The 17,750-nt window shown below is 42.2% G+C and overlaps 1 protein-coding gene across 1 annotated transcript; it reads left to right on the top strand.

Annotated features, from left to right (window-relative positions):
* Positions 1 to 219: 219 nt before the first annotated feature.
* LOC144106383 (guanine nucleotide-exchange factor SEC12) lies at positions 220 to 16,955 on the top strand. Its single transcript, XM_077639174.1, has 9 exons — positions 220 to 389; positions 2,630 to 2,855; positions 4,507 to 4,835; positions 11,006 to 11,089; positions 11,639 to 11,763; positions 12,533 to 12,706; positions 12,825 to 12,897; positions 14,299 to 14,458; positions 15,856 to 16,955. The coding sequence occupies exons 1-9, from the start codon at positions 255 to 257 to the stop codon at positions 15,939 to 15,941; spliced, it is 1,392 nt and encodes a 463-aa protein (XP_077495300.1). The 5' UTR covers positions 220 to 254; the 3' UTR covers positions 15,942 to 16,955.
* The last annotated feature ends 795 nt before the right edge of the window (positions 16,956 to 17,750 follow it).

The following is a 17,750-nucleotide window of genomic DNA, read 5'->3' as shown; positions in this document are numbered from 1 at the left end:
AATGGCTTGAAATTAGAAAGTGTACCGCGCCATCTGCTAACAACGTGTAGAACTTAATACTTGCAGTAAACTTTATTTCTTGCTAACCACAGGTTGTTGAAGCAACTTTAAAGTAATAAATTAATTTTACCAGGAGCATAGTTTTATTTTTTTTAACAAAAAGTTGCTTATTTAGTCATAAATTTCTAAAAATAGTTACTTGAACCTCTTGTTGCTAGAGGGATGCCTGCAGTTCCACGCACTAGCACGTCAAGATGGCGCCGTCCAAGTCGGGCGAGCTGTTAGCCCGTGTCAATTTCCCCCTGTATTCGATAAATGCTATCACGGAAAGGCACATACTTGTCACAGGAGGCGGCGGAAAGTCAAGAACAGGCATACCCAACAAAATTGTAAGTGGTTCATCTCTTGGGACCGGCTCATTTCACCGAACTAGTTTCGGCTCGACTAACACCTGTGATGAGCTCTCACTTCCACATACGTGTCAAAAGAGAACTGCAGCTGAGTCTACATTTCTCATCTCGCTAGCTTGTCATGACGTCACGAGAGCAGCTGAACTATTTTGGGAACTAAAACGGGCTTTCGTTTCCTTCATATCGGAATGTATTAAACGACGATGCGTTTTCGCGATTTCTTGCTGAATGGGTGCGCATAAGTGATAGAACACACACCGGCCTTGCAGAAGCTGCTCGGGAGGACACGTTAGTCAAGGCTGTCTGGGCAGTTTCGCGCCTGCCTTGTCTCTAGATAATGACATCCCGTGCGCCGTCGGGGTACAGTTTCCTTTTCGTGCTAGATAAACGGATTAGCCTGCCTTGTGAAGTATCAGAGGATAATCAGGGAAGCGTCCGTCAAAATGAATTAACGGCACCAGTTTCGTTGTGCTAAAAGAGTAGACTACAAAATTATACTATTCCCTCTATCTGCTTTCTGAAATGTAGTGTAGTTTAGTTTTGTTTTGGCAAAATCTCTTCATTGAAAGATTCGCCTTTTGCTGCTGTCACTCGTTCTCTCCGCGCCGTAATCTGACTTGTAAACGTCAAGTAAACGTCACTGTGACGTCACATTTGTCCTTCGCGCAAGCGCTACTCTAGTGGCAGTGGCGGAAGTTTTTATTTTCCTCATCTTAATGGTGATCGCTGCGCACCGCGCGTGACGTGTTATCGGGACAGAAGAAAAAAGAAATATCTACAAAATGCCTTCTGTAGTAAATGCCAAAGAAATATTAGGTGGAACTTGGGGTTTTTAATACTCAGCTCTAGTTCTCCTGTACGAAGTGCCGCGTTATTTAAAATATGCTGCTTGAAAGTCAGTTATGCTGATGAGAACAAAATGTGATGTTAGTTTCCTACACTTTCAGTTCTAGCAGTTCTTTTTCGTTTTCAAAATTTGTGTCCCTGAGAGAAGGCTAAATAATATGACAAAGACGTGCTGACACTGTCTGTGGGTCTCAGAGGAGACCCTGGTTCGTTTCTTAATCGCTGTATTTGTTGCTTGTCAGAGCTGTGCTAGTGTTCTGTGCCAAGCCATAGCAGAGGGTTCCGCATTAATTTTGACCACAATTGCACTCCCTTAGTATGCACCAAAAGCTTATACATTCTTCCTCTATCTCGGAGCAGTCAGTGCAGCTCATTTTATTGGATGGTTAAGCAACTTTACCAACGTTGAAAACTGTCCATGACCTGGCCCTAGCTTGATAGCTTGAGTGGGGAAAGGGGAAGCTCGAAATTAAACTGGCAGCCTTGTGCTTGGCTCGGCAGCACAATTGAGTCCTTTTAGGACAAGTACTTTTCACACTTTTGTTCTTAGTAAAAATCAATTATGTGGCTCTCTGGCTATGTTGATGTTCGTCTAGCAGCTAAAGATGCATTTATTTCTGAGAAAATTGGATTCACAATTTGCCTTGCCTATGGTTCAAACTTGAGATTCAGAGGGACTCTGTGATCATTATTTGGAAACTTAAAGCACTGTAGCCTATTGTCAGGGATTCGCGGCTGGATACAGTCTTGACAAAACTCAGTGTGCTTACAAAAACTTAAGTCTGCAGTGAAGCGTGCCCACATTTATTAACGCTGCACAGAATTACTCCCCGACAAAAAAGTAGTCCACAGTTAAAACTTTTCTGGTTACCTAAAGAAAAGAAAAAAAATATAAGCTCTAGATTTTTAATACCTGGCTTGATTACTACAGTCAAACATTACAAATCTGATTTTTTTTACTGGTGTAGTTGCCTATCGAACTAATACAGAATGCCATGGACTGTGGCCCAGTGTTAACAACTGCCGTTTTTTAAGTTGTATCCTACTATAGTGTTTGTGACACTTGCGTTTCATTTTTTGGGATTTGCTACCTTTAAAATCTCTATTTTCAGTGAAAGTAGCCTCATTGTCTTTAGAATATAGTAGTCTATTGATACAGGCCAAGTTTAATTTGTTCTTAGTATGCCTTTGACTATCCCTCCACAGGAGGTTGAAACAAAATTGAGGTGCTATTGACTTATACGGCAATTACTGTGCGGGCATAAATGGATCGTAATTAAAAAGCGTTTTCTGGTGTGTTGCACCTCTTTATGCATCTCAGTCACCTTAATAGTCTGTTTTTTGTTTTTTAATATTTGCTCGGCCTTTTCTAGGAGATATACGAGCTGGTGCCAACGAAAACAACATGCAAGGCGGAGCCCGTCACCCGTTACTCAACGGGCGACTGCGCCATTATGAACTCGACCATATTCTTCCACAAGGGTCGCAAAAGCTTCGCTCTGGCCGCGGGTGCGGATGAGCACTGCCGGATATACACCATGCGCTACTGCCTACTCGAGGACTGCCAAGAGGAAGAGGCCGAGAGCAAGTCGGAACGAGGTATACGTTGCCTGTTCTTCCACATTGCATTGTGCAGCTGCAAGCTTTACAGCACAATATGTTCTAGCATCAAAACAATGGGAAGATGAAAAACCAAGAGATGACATATACATAGAGCTGTCAGTCATTTTTTGTTTTTAATAATAATAATAATAATAATAATAATAATAATAATAATAATAATAATAATAATTGTGTTACAGGAAAGGAAATGCATGTTAAGGGCCTCACCATAGTGGCAGGCTCTGGGTTAATGTCAACTGCCTGAGGTTCTTTGAGATGCGGTGACATCGAATTTGCAATCTTGATTTTTGTGGTGCAGTTCATCACATGCAGAATTCCTCCCCACCTAGCCTCAGTCTCTCTATTAGTCATAACCTAAGTGTGTTCACTATGGAAGGGGACTATTTCATGCAAAAGATTGAGGTTTTCTCTTTTGTTTTTTTTATCAGTGTGAAAAGTCTACTTTTATTATTTATTTACCATTGTGGTGGGATATACATTGTTAACAGTCTTCTTTTAACTTTTTGCCCTGCTAAGAGATAAGCCTGCCATGTGAACAGATAAACAGCTGCTGACTTATTGTGCAGGCTATACTTTTTTTTCATACTGAAATAAAAACCATGGGCTCATTACGCAGTGAGGAATGGAAAGGTGAGCCAAGGTCCTTGCATCTTGGCAAGCTAAGGTAAACTGCAGTGACTTTATGTGCTGTGTCACTGAAACAAGGGATGTAGTAAATAGAAGTTTCTTTGAGACACTTGTCTTTTTTGTTTAGCTTCTTGCATCTTGGTAAGATAAGGTCAACTGCAGTGACTTTATGTGCTGTGTCACTGAAACAAGGGATGTAGTAAATTAAATAGAAGTTTCTTTGGGACACTTGTCTTTTTTATTTAGCTCCTTGCATCTTGGTAAGATATTCTCTTGGTAAGAGTTCTCGCATATTCTTGATATCAGTAGGTTTACGTAAGACAGTAAACATAACAGAGAATGCATCATGAAAGCCCTTGTGTTTTTCTTTTATTCTGTATGTGCACAAATTCACATTCATTATATCGGATGTGATTACATACGACAGCTTGAATTTCAGTAGTAATGCTTGTTCACTGCATTTTGGTGCGTATTTAGTCATTTGGCATTTTTGCAACAAGTTAACAAGTTCCCAAATGCATGAGCAAACATTGGCTTAGCTGTTGTGTTGTTGATTGTAAAGGCTGAAACTATATTCCCGGAATAAGCAGGGTGTGCTTTGTGTTGTTTGCAGAAACAGAAACATGTACCAAGGCTCGGGTACACTGCTGTAGTTTTAGGCCATGGACTTGGAGTTAGCTCTGAGATGGGGGCTGTCCTCTAAAGGCATTTATGGCAAGGCTTCCAGCTCTCTTGGGTGTAAAGCTCAGCTTGTTGTGGACTAAACCACAAACTTGCATTAATGATATTCTATTTAATAAAAAAATTTACCTGATTGGGTTATGTAATGCAGTGAACATTTAGCTGGTGGTCTAAAGAGGAAGTTTGCTTGGACGAGGCATTTGTCTTGCAGTGGATGCAACCTAACTGCTGATGATGATCGTTGTTGGGCGGGATTACTACCTCTCATCCTCAGTGCGTGCAGTGCCATTTTAATTTTATTGCCATTCCTCACCAACAGACCGAAGAGGTTCGTCATCTTCGCTGAGACGGAGACGTAGGTCTGAGTCTACGTCGTCAAGCAAGGACCACGGGGAGGGTGACAGACCAGAAAAGGTGGAGAATGGGGCCGTTTCCAACGGTGTGGTGCACGAGCCCGCAGACACTGCCAAGCCGGAGCCAGACTCAAATGCCAACAGCGTCCGGATTGGCTTCTCAATCCGCCCGGACACAAGCTTTCAGACGGATTTCAGCCCAAAACAGGAGCCCTTCCAGAAGGTGGTGCGGTTCGCCCCTGAGGCAGAGATGCTGTTCACTGGCGGTGCAGATGGCTGCCTTCGGGCATGGAAGGTCAGTAACTGATGCTTCGCTGTGCTTGAAATTCTTGACATTTCACCCCTTCCACTCCTTTCTTTTAACGTGAGAGTGTTGGTAGCTCCATGGCAGAAAAAAAATTGTCCGTCAGCGGCGGCGGTGACTGTTCGAAGCCTCTCAGCATCCGTGGCCTGAGCAACCGGCCTCTCCTGCAACGTATGTTTGCCACCTAGGTCACATGACCTTGTGGTGTCATCACAACTTGCCAACCGGATTGTAGCAAACTGACCATTGCGGCAGGCAGCAGTTATATTTATGATTGGTTCCACCCGTGGTAGAACCTGCCATCACAGGGCAGTGGTGGTGCATCGCCTAACTGCTGCACCACCATGTCCAGAGTAGTATGAAGACTCCTAGCGACCCATGAATGTAAAGTAGAGAATGACTAGTTCTGCATATATGGGAATTAACCCACTGCACTATCGCGAAATACCTTTATGTGTACCCTCCGTTTTTTTTTTTCTTGTGTGGCAAGCAACAACTTTGGCAAATCGAAACTCATTTTCTGGCCTGTTAAAAATTTTGCACGGGGTAAAAACATCACATAAAATTATAATTCCATTGTATTATATAAATTCGGCACTGCATTGTATCTGCACAACTGTGAACCTGCAGAATAAGTGTCTGAGCACATGTTCAAGTACAACTGGTTTAATGCAGGTGTCATACCTTTTCTTGCTTTTCTCTTGTAATTCATGTCTGTTGTATGTTAATAACATTTGGTGGTTGAAGTGAAGCGTGGCAGTAAGAAGCAAGTATGGAAAGTACAAACTACGTCCAATTGTGACGAAAAAGACCTCCTTGTTGCAATGTGTCACACTTGTTTTGTCAGCGCTTATAAAAGGTCTTGCTTGAAATGCCTACTTGTTTGTGCATGTATCTTGCACATAAACTACTTGTGACCGTTGTGACCAATTTTGTCAGATACCAGGTGAATTACACTTAGGGTTCTTTGTTTTCGGGTGAAACCCAGTTTCACCAAATGTTTGCTCCACGAACAGATTTCGAAAAATCAGCCGAAATACTATTTATACCCGAAAATGCACCTTGTATACTCCATATCAGTAGTTTCTTGCAGCACTGCCATGGCTGCGATGAGTGAGGAGGCAATGTTCTGAGCGTGCAGAATATAGCGCCAGTATAAAGTGGGCGAATGGGCATATGGGGTAATGTGATTTAAAGTGCGCACGCACCAAATGCTATTTCAAATTGAGCCATAGCGTATGCCTGTGTTACGTATGCTGCTTCCCAAGTTTAGCATGCAGAACTCATTCATACACTAAAACGGCTTTTTCAGCATGGCAGCGTGCTTTGAAGCAGGACCTCGCGCTTCGGATTGAATTCATTGTTGTTACTGGGTTTTTTAGTATGTTCACTGGTCATAAATGGGGCATCAGGCTTTTGTTTTGTCTAATCTCACCTACAGCAAAATCCATGAGTGATAAATTTGCTTTGTTTTTTACTTCAAGTGACAATTCTACTGCTATAAGGCCTGAAGAGGAGTGTCAGTTTGTTGACTGAAATGGTTACCATTCTAAAAACCAGACAGCGCCACTAGGTTGAAGTTATCATGGCATCTATGGTTGCATGTGTGACAAATAGCATATCATCCCGCATAATTCTTAAAGGTCCCGCATGTTCCTTTAGTGTTCAGTACGTAGGCAGCATTTATTTATACCCTTTTCCAACCACATCAGAATGCGCTGCGAGCAGACGACAAGCAGACGATGAGGTGCAGAGGAACACGTTTAACGCACTCTCCTGATTGAATGAAAAGGTCAGTCTTTCATAGTGTAGCAAAGAATTTATGAGATCGACTGCAGCAAACATATTTTTCCAATGCACAAAGCTGAAGACATAGCATGATAGCTAGTTGGTATCGTACTTGTGCCTGAGTGGTGATTTCAGTTAACTAGTGATTTTAATCATTCTTTTAAAAATTGTTATTCATAATGTGGCTTAATTTGATGATAATTTTGAAAAGTATATTTTAGAATTGAGAGACCAAAATAATGGTACTGACCAAACCTCTTATTCGCATTATTGCATGACACACTACCCACACTTACGGTGTCCTGCCCAAAGGTAAGCGTACATTTAAAGTGATCGCTGGGTTGTTGAATTAATCTTTCCGCAGTGTAAGCAGGCAGGTCTTCCTTCAGAAATGCAGAAGTGCTATGCATTAGATTGCAATGTATGCTACGGTATGATTTTAGTAAATGGGAAAAGGGAAATATACTTGGCTCAGCAAACAGTTTTAGTGCAGCGTGACATTTTAATATTGATTCTGAAATAATAATTTGCAAGAAATGAAACATATTATGCCCCGCACAAAGACAAGTGCTTAAGGCAGGATTTGGGGATCAGAGATGAAATTTTGCATTTTTTGGTGTAGAGCAGTGAAATTTGGCACACTTATGGGAAGTCCACTCAATGCTTAAATTTACTGACCTATCTGTAGTAGCTTCTACGTTATAAAATTTTATATGCTGCATTGCTATACCAAACTTGCAGAAAGCGTGGCATGACAATGAAACATGATAGGAGCCTGCAGTCACTCTTAAGTTTTACCCAAATGAATGGTTAATGCAGCGACATTCTCTTAATACGAGGTGTAACCCAAAAAAAACGAGATTGGTCCAATAAATTATTGTACTTACAGAATCAGTTCTCTGTGACATTATCACCTTCAAAGTAGTCGCCTTCAGCATTCACACACTTCTGCATTCGGTGCTGCCATTGCTGGTAACAGTTTTGGAACGAGGTTTTTGGAAGGCCCTTCAGGAGTTCCTCCGTTTTTGCCTGAACCTCTTCTACTGAGGTAAAATGGGTTCCCTTTAAGCAAGATTTACCTTTAGGAAATAAAAAAAAAAAGTCGCATGGAGCCAAATCAGGTGAATAAGGAGGATGCCCCATCACAGTAATGTTCTTGCTGCTCAGAAACTGCTTGACAGATAGGGCCGTGTGAGCGGGTGCATTGTTCTAGTGCAACAGCCATTCATCACTCCACAACTGTGACCTTTTTTGCTAATTTTTTCATGAAGTCTCTTTAGTACTTCAATGTAGTAGTGTTGATTAACAGTCTGACCACTGGGCACCCACTCAATCATTACAATTTAATGTCGAAGAAAACTATTAACATTGCCTTGAATTTTGACATGCGTGCTTTTCTGGGTCTCTGGGATCCTGGAGACTTCCACTGCATTGACTGCCGCTTACTTTCTGTTTCATAGGTAAAAATCCATGTCTCATCACACGTTACAACAGACTGCAACAAATTTGGCTCATTTGCAGTGCGTTCTAACATGTCCACACACACGTCTTTACGGCACTGTTTTTGGTCATCGGACAGAACTTTGGAGCAACCTTTGCACAAATCTTCATGTGTAATTCGTCCGTTAAAATGCGTCGAACAACTTGACTATCCAAGTTAACCAACTCCGCCACTGCATGAACACTTAATCTTCGGTCACCACGGATCACATCACGAACTTTGGCAATGTTTTGGTCTGTAATCGCTGACCTTGGGCGCCCAGCATGTTCATCATCTTCCACACTGTCCTTTCCCTTTGAAAACCGTTTATGCCATTCAAACACGTGCACGAGACAATGTTTCATCTCCATAAGCCTCGGTTAACATTTGAAACGTTTCCATGGCTGATTTCTTAAGTTTCACAAGAAACTTGACGTTGATTCGCTGTTTGGTTTTTACATCAGACATTTTTCCGGCAGAATGCAGTTGCAAGGACGCAGCACTCCCAACTGGCGTGATCAGTTCCATTGAAACTGGCTGCATGAATTGAGGAGGTGCGTGGGATGACATCAGCAAAACAGTTGTTGCCAACTCCACTCTTTTTTCAAGCTACACACTTAGTCTCGTTTCTTTTGTGTCACACCTCGTATTTTAGCGGCCTCATTTTTTCCTACACAGAATGTTAGATGCACACTTGCATAATGCACTCATCATTGTCAAATGGGAAAGTATTTCAAAAATAGAGGAAAGTCACTGCATAAAGAATTTTTCAAGGAACACAGTGCAACAAACTCCATGAAAGTCCATGAACCCGTTGTCACGCAAGCAGGGCAGTCAGGTCAAAAAACACTTTTGAGGAAACTGGCATTTTCATGGAGATTTCAGCCAGTTTTTTTGCTACCTGCAGTTACAAAAACATTTTTTAAAGTCACTTCTGGGTTGTTTCCAGGGAAAATTTTTCGAGATATAATTGAAAAGGCCTTATGGGTACCAAATCTGGTGTTTTCTAAAATGCGATTTTTTTAAAAGATTTTTTCCATTTAATCTCCTTGTCCCTCCTTACAGTAAACTCTATTTTGCTGCAGAAATGACATGAAAAACTAAAATAATAACCACAATTATGGTTATCATTACTACTACTACTAATACTACTACCGAAATAATAATTATAGTAATGACTTTATTCTCATCAGTGATAAACGAGACTACAAGTAAAAGCCACTTGAGAACCGAATGACACAAGCCCACGATATCCTTTGCAAGACAGGCAGCAACAGCGCGTTAATATTCACTATAGTTCAGATTTGCATGAAATATTCACATGACCAAAAAAAAAAAGAAACATGCTTGGTAATACACTCATTTACCTTGTAAACAGTGATTGGTAAAATACTCGCACAGTGCTCGTATGAGAGTTCTTTTGCAGATCAGTACCCGGACCTTTTTGCAGAGAATTTGAGCTCAAAAAGCATCAAGCAATTTTTACTCCCAAAATTGTGGAAAAAAAAATTGGCTGTGGCTTACCTCAGCTATGCCAGGATATAGGTAGCGATAGCAAATGCCTTGTTTATACTTTGGTGTTAACTTATGGTTATGCACAATGTTTAGATTGTTTCTCCTCACTGTTACATTAAAGACAAGACATATTCATATTTGAACAGCGCAATAAAACAACGGGACACAACAGCGCTTGTGGTGTCCTTTCTTCGTTGTGTCCCGTTGTTTTATTGCGCTGTTCAAATATGAATCAATACCAACTCGCCCAGTTCGCAGCTTTAACAAGACATATTGTTACGTAGAAAGTGTGTTTATTTATTTACAACTCTTCTTCTCGTCGTTCTTTTTGTTGCTTTTCAATTTTTACGAAGAGGGCTGTGTGGTCGGAGAAGTAGCAGGCGGCCGTCTCAATGTTTCCAACACAGAACTTTGAGTTCAGGGTCTGTTTCTGGTAGACCAGATCTATGTGGAGCCCCAGTGCATGGTCTGCATGTGAGGGTCGCTGGCCAGATCTAGGTTAAACTTGTCTTTAAGGAGAACGCTAAGTGAGTTCGAAGTGCGGTTGAAGTTCCCGGCCACAATGCATAGTTTCTCGGAGCTTCATCTTCACGTTGTCGCTTATCAAGACGTTCTGCGCGTTCTTCCTCGGTCTCTTCGGCTCGTCGCCTTCGCCTGGTTTCGTTCCGATGGCTAAGCCTGGTTTGTTTCAGCCTCTCTGACTCGCTCTCCATCTCTGGCCAAAGCGCCTCCGACGAACCGCCCTCTTGGCGCGCCGCTCTCCTCTGACATCATGCCAGATGGCGAGGCAGCGGTTGCTGGGCAACGGCGCGACCACCGCCACAGCAAAATTGTGACTTTGTGGCCAATGTACCTCTCACTACAAAAAGAAAATGAAACCTGACTAGAAAGGAGCCTACCTATACCTCATTACTTTCGGCCTATGTGAGACAACAACTGCATGAAGTGGGTAATCTGCTCAGACAGGCAGTTAAATTCCTTCCAGCGAGCTCTCCTTATTGCTTCATGTCTCTCTTGTTCATAGGCAGACTGGTGCACTGCTTTGCTAAGCTTGCAGGTCTCCTTTCGTACAATTCGCTGAGAGCAGAGGCATTGACTTTCTTTCGGATATGAGTGAACCAAACGTGATGCTGCTACACTTCGTCTTAGGAAAATTTCTCAGTAATGTCTGATGCCTGAGCAAGATATTGGTTTAAGAAAGTTTGCAATTAATGAAGTTCTCTGAAGTGTTGGTAACAGTGTGCAGAATGTGAACAGTTGTGCAGGCTTTCAGATTTTCAATGAAAAACCATACTTTTGACTCTGAGAACCATGGTTCTACAGCAATGGCTTACTGCTGTTTAATCTTCCCTGGAACCTCGTTCTTGTCTCTTTCCAGTATCCCGAGTACAAAATGGTGTACAAAATCCAAGCCCATGAAGATGAGCTCGACGATCTCTGCATCTCACCTGACGAAACCAAGGTTCGATTGACGCGCTACAATTCGCTATTTTGCCAAGGATTAGGAAAACAACTCTGCATTGCACACATCTCGAAGAGATCCTCTTCATTGCATAATCCTTTAAATGAGTTACTATATATGTGTGTATGCTACTGCTTTTGTCATGTTGGTGAATTTTAGTTTTTAATAAGGCTCTGTAATTTCAGCAAGCTAAGTAGTTGCTCTTTAGCAGTTTGCTTACAACGTATGTAATTGGCCAGATTTGTTAAATATTAATGAGGCACCAAAGCAAAACCATTCATAAATCAGGTTTGTTGAGTAAAGTTCCTGTTTAGTATCTCATCACTACCCTAATTATGTTGTCTCTTTGAGCCAGATTGTTGCTGGACTAAAGTGAATTTAGCTTTTACGCACTGCAATCTCGGTAGTTAAAGTATACGAAGTATCTATTTGCCTGGAGCAGTTTGACTTTCATGCTAGCGGGAAAAGTTCTTGGAGTAATAAAAGGCACTGTGAACCGATTTGTGATGATGTGTAATAGGCCCGATAAACTGGAAATTTTCTCCAAAGGTGGTGACGGTGTCCCGAGATGGCCATGGTTACATTTGGAACGCTAAGGATAGCGAGAAGGTGTGCGAGCTACTCTTCACGCCACCTGGCAATAGCTCTGAAAAGTATATCTTCAGAGCGTGCAGGTAGGTAACGTGTGTGTGGAAAGCTCTGTGTACTTTAGGAACTGTGCTAGAGGAATTTTTCTTGCCCGTTTGTGACTGCGTGTTGTGTTAATGCCTTCTTCGACACAATAAACAGGCATTTTAGCCGCATGTTCAAATTTAAAAGCTCCAGTAGTGAGCAGTAGTCTGGTATGATCAGAGGACAAAGATGGGGCAGTCAAAGCACAGGCTGTAAAGCCATATTTTATTCTGTGTTCTGCAGTTTATAACAATGGCAAGTATAAATGAAACATCATTGCGATGAACGGTAAAGTTGTCAATGTCTGAATTTAGTTGCCTGTTACACATCAGATGGAATTGTATAATTGCACTGTACTGGAAGGAAAATCAAAGGCTTCTTTACACTGTGGACAAGAAAACTACATATGGCAATTGGGAAAGCTGTTCCCACAGAAGTTGTGAATGGAAGCACGGCAGCAATACACACTTCTGAGCTTAGACAGCCTGACATGTCTAAACTGCTTCGTGCTGGAAAGTACTCATTGTTGGGCTGCTTTCAGTGCAGAAAATCGTAATGTGGGCAGCCATAACGTAGCTGCTTTCTTTCTTTAAGGTGTTCTGTCAGTCCATTGTTTTAACGTTCAGGTGTTCTTCTGTTAGTTCATTGTTTTCAGTTTGTGCTACAGCACAGTCAAGCTGTAGAGTTTTTTGCCAGCCATTTTTTTTTCTTGGATTTGCTGCCCTTAAGACCACGGCTGAGTGTTTTATTTTTGCCTTGCTTTCTGCGCAGGTTTGGCATTGTCGAGGGGGACAAGAGCAATTACCGGCTGTTCACAATTTCAAATGCGGCCGTTAGGAAGAAGCCTGCCTCACGCTGTTATCTGGCCAAGTGGGACATGCGGAGAAACGTCCCCGAAAGAATTCGAGCAACGGGAACAGACGTCCTGTCGTGCCTAGCTGTCAGGTGAGCTGAACAAAAGAGTATGTTCTGCTTTCCACACCTCATTGTGGTCTCTGTCCAGCAGCTGTTTCTTTCAGAGCTGCATTTGGAGTTGCTAATTGGTGGTTCCAATCTCTTACAGTGAGGACGGTCGATTTGTAGGTGTTGGCCACCTGTCCGGTGCTGTTGAGGTCTACATTGCATTTAGCCTACAGGCAAGTGCAGCACTTGTTTTAATCCTCACTGAGCATATTTGTGTGTTTAATTTTACACCGACTTACATTCTTTTGCTGTTAAATTTCGACCTGGATGTAATGAACCTCTATGTAGCGAATTCCTCAGTATTATGAAGTTCATTGATTTCCAAACACCACTGTAGCGTGGGTATTTATTTCTGAACTCCATGTAACAAAAATGTTGCAGAGGTTGGCCTGAATGTAACTAACTCGCTATGCCCACTATCTATTTGGTAGTGCTATGTTACTTGAAACTTGGGTGAGCCATGCAAAAGTTTAATGATGATAAAACATGAACTGCCATGAGAAGACTGTCTACAATTGCAACTATTGAATGTAGTAATTGGCACAACGTGCCGTGCTCCAACACGATTGGCACCTTGTTGTGGCAAACACAGTAGTTTCTGCAGCTTTTGCCTTTGTAATGTCTCAAACTGGCACTACATTTGATATTAAGAAACAGCGCAAAGCAACCAGATGTGGCAAAGATGACACGAGACTAGCGGTGCGTGCCCAGTAGCTCGCATGATTTCGGCACCGCAGAGATGGGTGGCAGCGAGCACTGGCGACTTCACCAAACTGTTCCTGGAGCAGCCGAGAGAGATGGGAAAAGCGCCTCCAACTCCCCCTCCAACCCGATGCATATCGGTGTCGTGCGAGCCATGGCGAGCATGGTGGCAGCTGCTGCTGTATTCGTGTTATCAACACGATCGCAAAATGTTTCGCCTTATTTACAACTTCAAGTAATGGGCGATTTTTTTTGCGCTTGCTAGGCAATTTCATTTACATTTATTTCTATTGGGTTTGGGTTCTGCATTGTCCTTTCAAGTCTTCACGTGAAATCTGCATGTAACGAAAACTTTTTCGATTTCATTTTATCCTGGTTTAACTATATGATGGTAAGGAATCTCAGAGAATATTAGATTTTGTTTGTTTTAAGCTCAGTGTGGTATTGAAGGTCACTAAAAGCAAGTGAAAATGTTTTTTCAAGCTATGTTACTGCTCTACAGCCTACCATGTATGTTTGACTCTAGAAAGAAACAGAGACATTGCTACATATAGGAATGGAGAATGCCTATATTTGTCAGTGTCAAAAAAATTGTCAAACAACCTCGTTTAGATTACTTGTAGCTTAGTTCCCCCTTTCCAAAAGCTAACTTGTGTGTCTTGTTTTTTGCTTCTCTTGTGTTTACACTCATTATTGAAGCATACATTTTGTGCATTGCAGTCTATAGGCTCATTCAGAATGCAGTTTGCCAAGCCAACTACACTCATTCCATCTCTGCGTCACTAGACAAATTTAAATGCATTTTGAGCCGCCCTAAGAGACAAACCAGAAAAACAATGTGCTTGACGTGGCATTGTTTTTTTCTAAAATAGAGGCTGTACCGAGCCGAGCATGCTCACAACATCTTTGTCACGGGGGTGGAGTTCCTCAAGTCCTGCGACGAGACACGCCGCCTGGCGGGAAATTATGACGCCTCGCTCATCAGTATATCGGTGGACAATCACATCGTGGCACATCATATACCATACCCAGGTGAGTTGCCTGAAAATGTCCACCCACATTGTTTGCTGAATCCATGCAGTGAACCAGCAGCCTGAAATCCAGCTGAAGTTAATGCAGTATAGTGATAAGGCTTGTAATTGAACTGAGAACAGCACAGCAAGCTAAGGAAAGGAAACTAACAGGGGTCACATTAAAAATGAGAAGAGAGCAGAGTGGGTTAGGGTGCAAACACGAAGTAATGTTTAATAATTAATTATGATGGTGAGGAGTGAGAACGGTGCATTTGCGTAAAGTATTCGAACAGTGACAAACAGCTACTGACTGGGTGGGAACACGGGGGTGACATTAATTGATGAATCTGTAATTATGTAGTTTCAGTACTTGATAATGATCACCCATTGTTATTGCGGTTTTTGAGTTGTCAGTGGCAGGATGAGCCTCCTTTTAGGGTCTAGTTAACTACTGCCTTCATTAGGTCACGGCTGTTCTATTTTTTTCAGCTGTTCCCTCTCTAATATGCTTGACCATGGACTCTCTGCATTATGGCACATATTTTGCATGCCTTGATGCTGTGATAATTAACTTTTTTTTAAATTCTGAATGCACTGATTTTTGAAAAGTCAAGAAAGTTCAAATTTAACTTCTTAGTAGAGCCAGAATTCCATCAACACCTAAGTTCTGAGAAATTAGAAATAAATGCCAAGTGCAGTGCTGATGTGTTGGAGCACAAAATTTCACAGATGCCAAGCACATATTTCCTGTACATGTTGACAAGAGTCAATGCACGTAGCACATGGTCCAGTGCACCACATCGTTTAGTGTTGCCTGTGACTTCAGGGCTAGATCTAGGCAGCTTTGCAGTTTGTCTCTGTGCATGACCAGTTCTTTGCAGGAAAACCTTTTGAGCTGTTTCCCTGTTGAATCTTTTTTTTTTTTTTACCCACCCTGAGAAAAGCATGAAATGCCTGTAGAAACCTTTCTGCACCACAGCTCTCAGAATGCTTGCTGTAATGCGGTTCTGCTGTTGTGCGTCATGGTCCTAGGGGTACAACAAAATAAACGATCAAAATAGATAAAATTGTCGTGAAAAAATCTGCTTCGCAAGGTGAGTACCTGGGCAGAAAACCATAATGAAGAAAAACGGTCATTGTTCAAGCATTTCCCCGTAATGCATAGCCACCGCTGTTCACAGAAAAATTTCTTTTAAAGCACTTCTCGGTTGATTTCAGTAACAAAACTTCAGGACAGCGTAAATAAGAAGGCATACAAATGAATATACAACAATTTGCCATACATATAATAGAAGAGCATTTAGAACAAGGAGGTTTCAGCACCTCTTCAACTTTTTTATAACTAAGGTTTAATTGATTCCAACACTACCTGCTGTGTTTTGTTTCTGATGACGAGTTCTTTGTTTTCCACCACAGCTACTATGGGCATCATGGGCCTGCTTGCCATGTTTGTCGGAGTGATACTCATGGTCTATCTACTGATGGACTTCATTGGACTTTGAAGACCGCACAGACCATTGCAGTTGGTGTTTCAAGTACCGCTCCCCAAGAAGCATCGCCATGCGTGCACCAATGACAGCATTCCAAATCTTGCTACCCCAGTGCAGATCATTGCCAGCTGGCGTCTGCTATCCGCTGGTTTTTCTTCACATTTGTATTGGCCATAGTTTGTGCAAACTGCTTGCTGGATACTGCGATCAAATTTCTTCGTAGCTGTGTGTTAGTCTGTTTGCTCAAGCAATTGCAGGCATGCACAGTTTGTCTGAAGAAGCATGTTTTTAGTGTTTAGACTGACACTATCCTCGTTCCTCTGGTGATTAATGCAAAGCCAGGTTTGTGTGAAACTAACGAAAAAAACAAGAGCCAGACAGACTTATAAGTGCCATAGAAAAGCGGCAGAAAGTTAGCGCCGATGTTTGTAATGAGTATTAGAAAAAGCATTCCCATGGATTTTCAGGAGCACAGTAGGTTAAACAGACAGTAATGGCTTTTAACCTGTTTTCACAACCTGTTCATCATTTTTTGCTTCTTGCGGTATGTTTTAAGACGGCAAAGTTTTCTGCTGCTGAGTAGTGCCTAATTAACTTCCTTTTTTTTTTTTAAACTGAAAATGTTGCCGTGGTTCTTGTACAGTTTTACTGGAGACCTTGTTACTAGATTGGTTCTACTGTGATGCTACATTGTACAAAGTTGTTTTAGCCTGCCCAAGAGAAGGTGCACTTGTATTCTTTACCTTAGGCGCGACAGACATGCATTTCCTTTCTCGTACTGATATTTTATTTTAACGTTCGCAAACCGACCGAAGAGATCTTGTCTCATTGTTCGACGAATGATCAAAACCGTGCTTGAAATTGTGCGTAGCATACTGGTCTAGTGTGCTCACACTTTTGCCTCACAAAGCATATTGGCTTCTTTTAAAAAACTCCACTCTTCGTCTGTCAGAGGTGGGTATCTGAGTGCTAGTCAGACCTGGAACTGTCTTTTCGAAATAAAACAAATCTGTTCAATCAAAAGCATAGCCCGACTTTTGTGTTTTTATGATGATGGTTTGATTTTTAATGGCACAACCAGATGGGCCAAAGAGCAACATGACTCATGTTTTATTTTGCATGAAAAGATGTAAAAGACCCATGTTCCCAGGCATTTCATGCCAGAGAATCCAGGCATGAGGTTTGGGTTATTAATTTTGTACCCCTTGCAGAACCAGTAGGTGCCCGGCGTCACTGGGGATCAAACTCTGCACTTCCCTCATCTGAGGCAGATGCTCACAACAATAGGCCACCGTTGGTGTTAAATTTCGTGCTTCTGCTGTCGGTATGTGGGATGCAGTGTGCAAACTGTCAACATTTCGTGGCAGCTGAGAACTGAAAACCACTGCATTATACCAAAGTATCATTATGCCAGTTTGGCCAAGCTGTGGTTGCTTAGCGGTTAGTAGTACAAAACAGCAGAGTGCAAATACAAAGAAAGAGTAGACACCATATTTTCTTCGTCGTCATGTATGTATGTGTGATTTGTGCTGCTGCTCAGATGAGTACTGTCCAGCTCGCTCAGTTGGCCACAGATTTGCAATGGTTATGTGATTCTGCCGATTCATTTTTGATACCTGGGCATGGCTGCCACATTTCGACAGGGGCAGAGTATGAAAGAGCCCTCATAACAAGGACCTTTCGTTTTCAAGTTTTGTAGCGATAGCTACATTACGGTAGCATTTCGAGCCTTCAGCGTGGCGGCGCCGCCACCCGGTGGCTGCACCACCACGTGGTGCGCTACAGTTGCCAGCGGCGCAGCGCCGTGGCTGATCACGTGGT

Source organism: Amblyomma americanum, chromosome 10 (genome assembly GCF_052857255.1).
Source record: "Amblyomma americanum isolate KBUSLIRL-KWMA chromosome 10, ASM5285725v1, whole genome shotgun sequence".
NCBI lineage: Eukaryota > Metazoa > Arthropoda > Arachnida > Ixodida > Ixodidae > Amblyomma > Amblyomma americanum.
The sequence above is the reverse complement of the archived record's forward strand: the minus strand, read 5'-3'. Positions and strand labels throughout refer to the sequence as shown.

Bases quoted from the DNA above. Each gene is read 5' to 3' on its own strand.
- LOC144106383 (XM_077639174.1), top strand. From the start codon at position 255: ATGGCGCCGTCCAAGTCGGGCGAGCTGTTAGCCCGTGTCAATTTCCCC. The intron at 11,764-12,532 runs GTAGGTAACGTG...CTTTCTGCGCAG, and splicing joins TATATCTTCAGAGCGTGCAG to GTTTGGCATTGTCGAGGGGG. The intron at 14,459-15,855 runs GTGAGTTGCCTG...TTTCCACCACAG, and splicing joins ACATCATATACCATACCCAG to CTACTATGGGCATCATGGGC.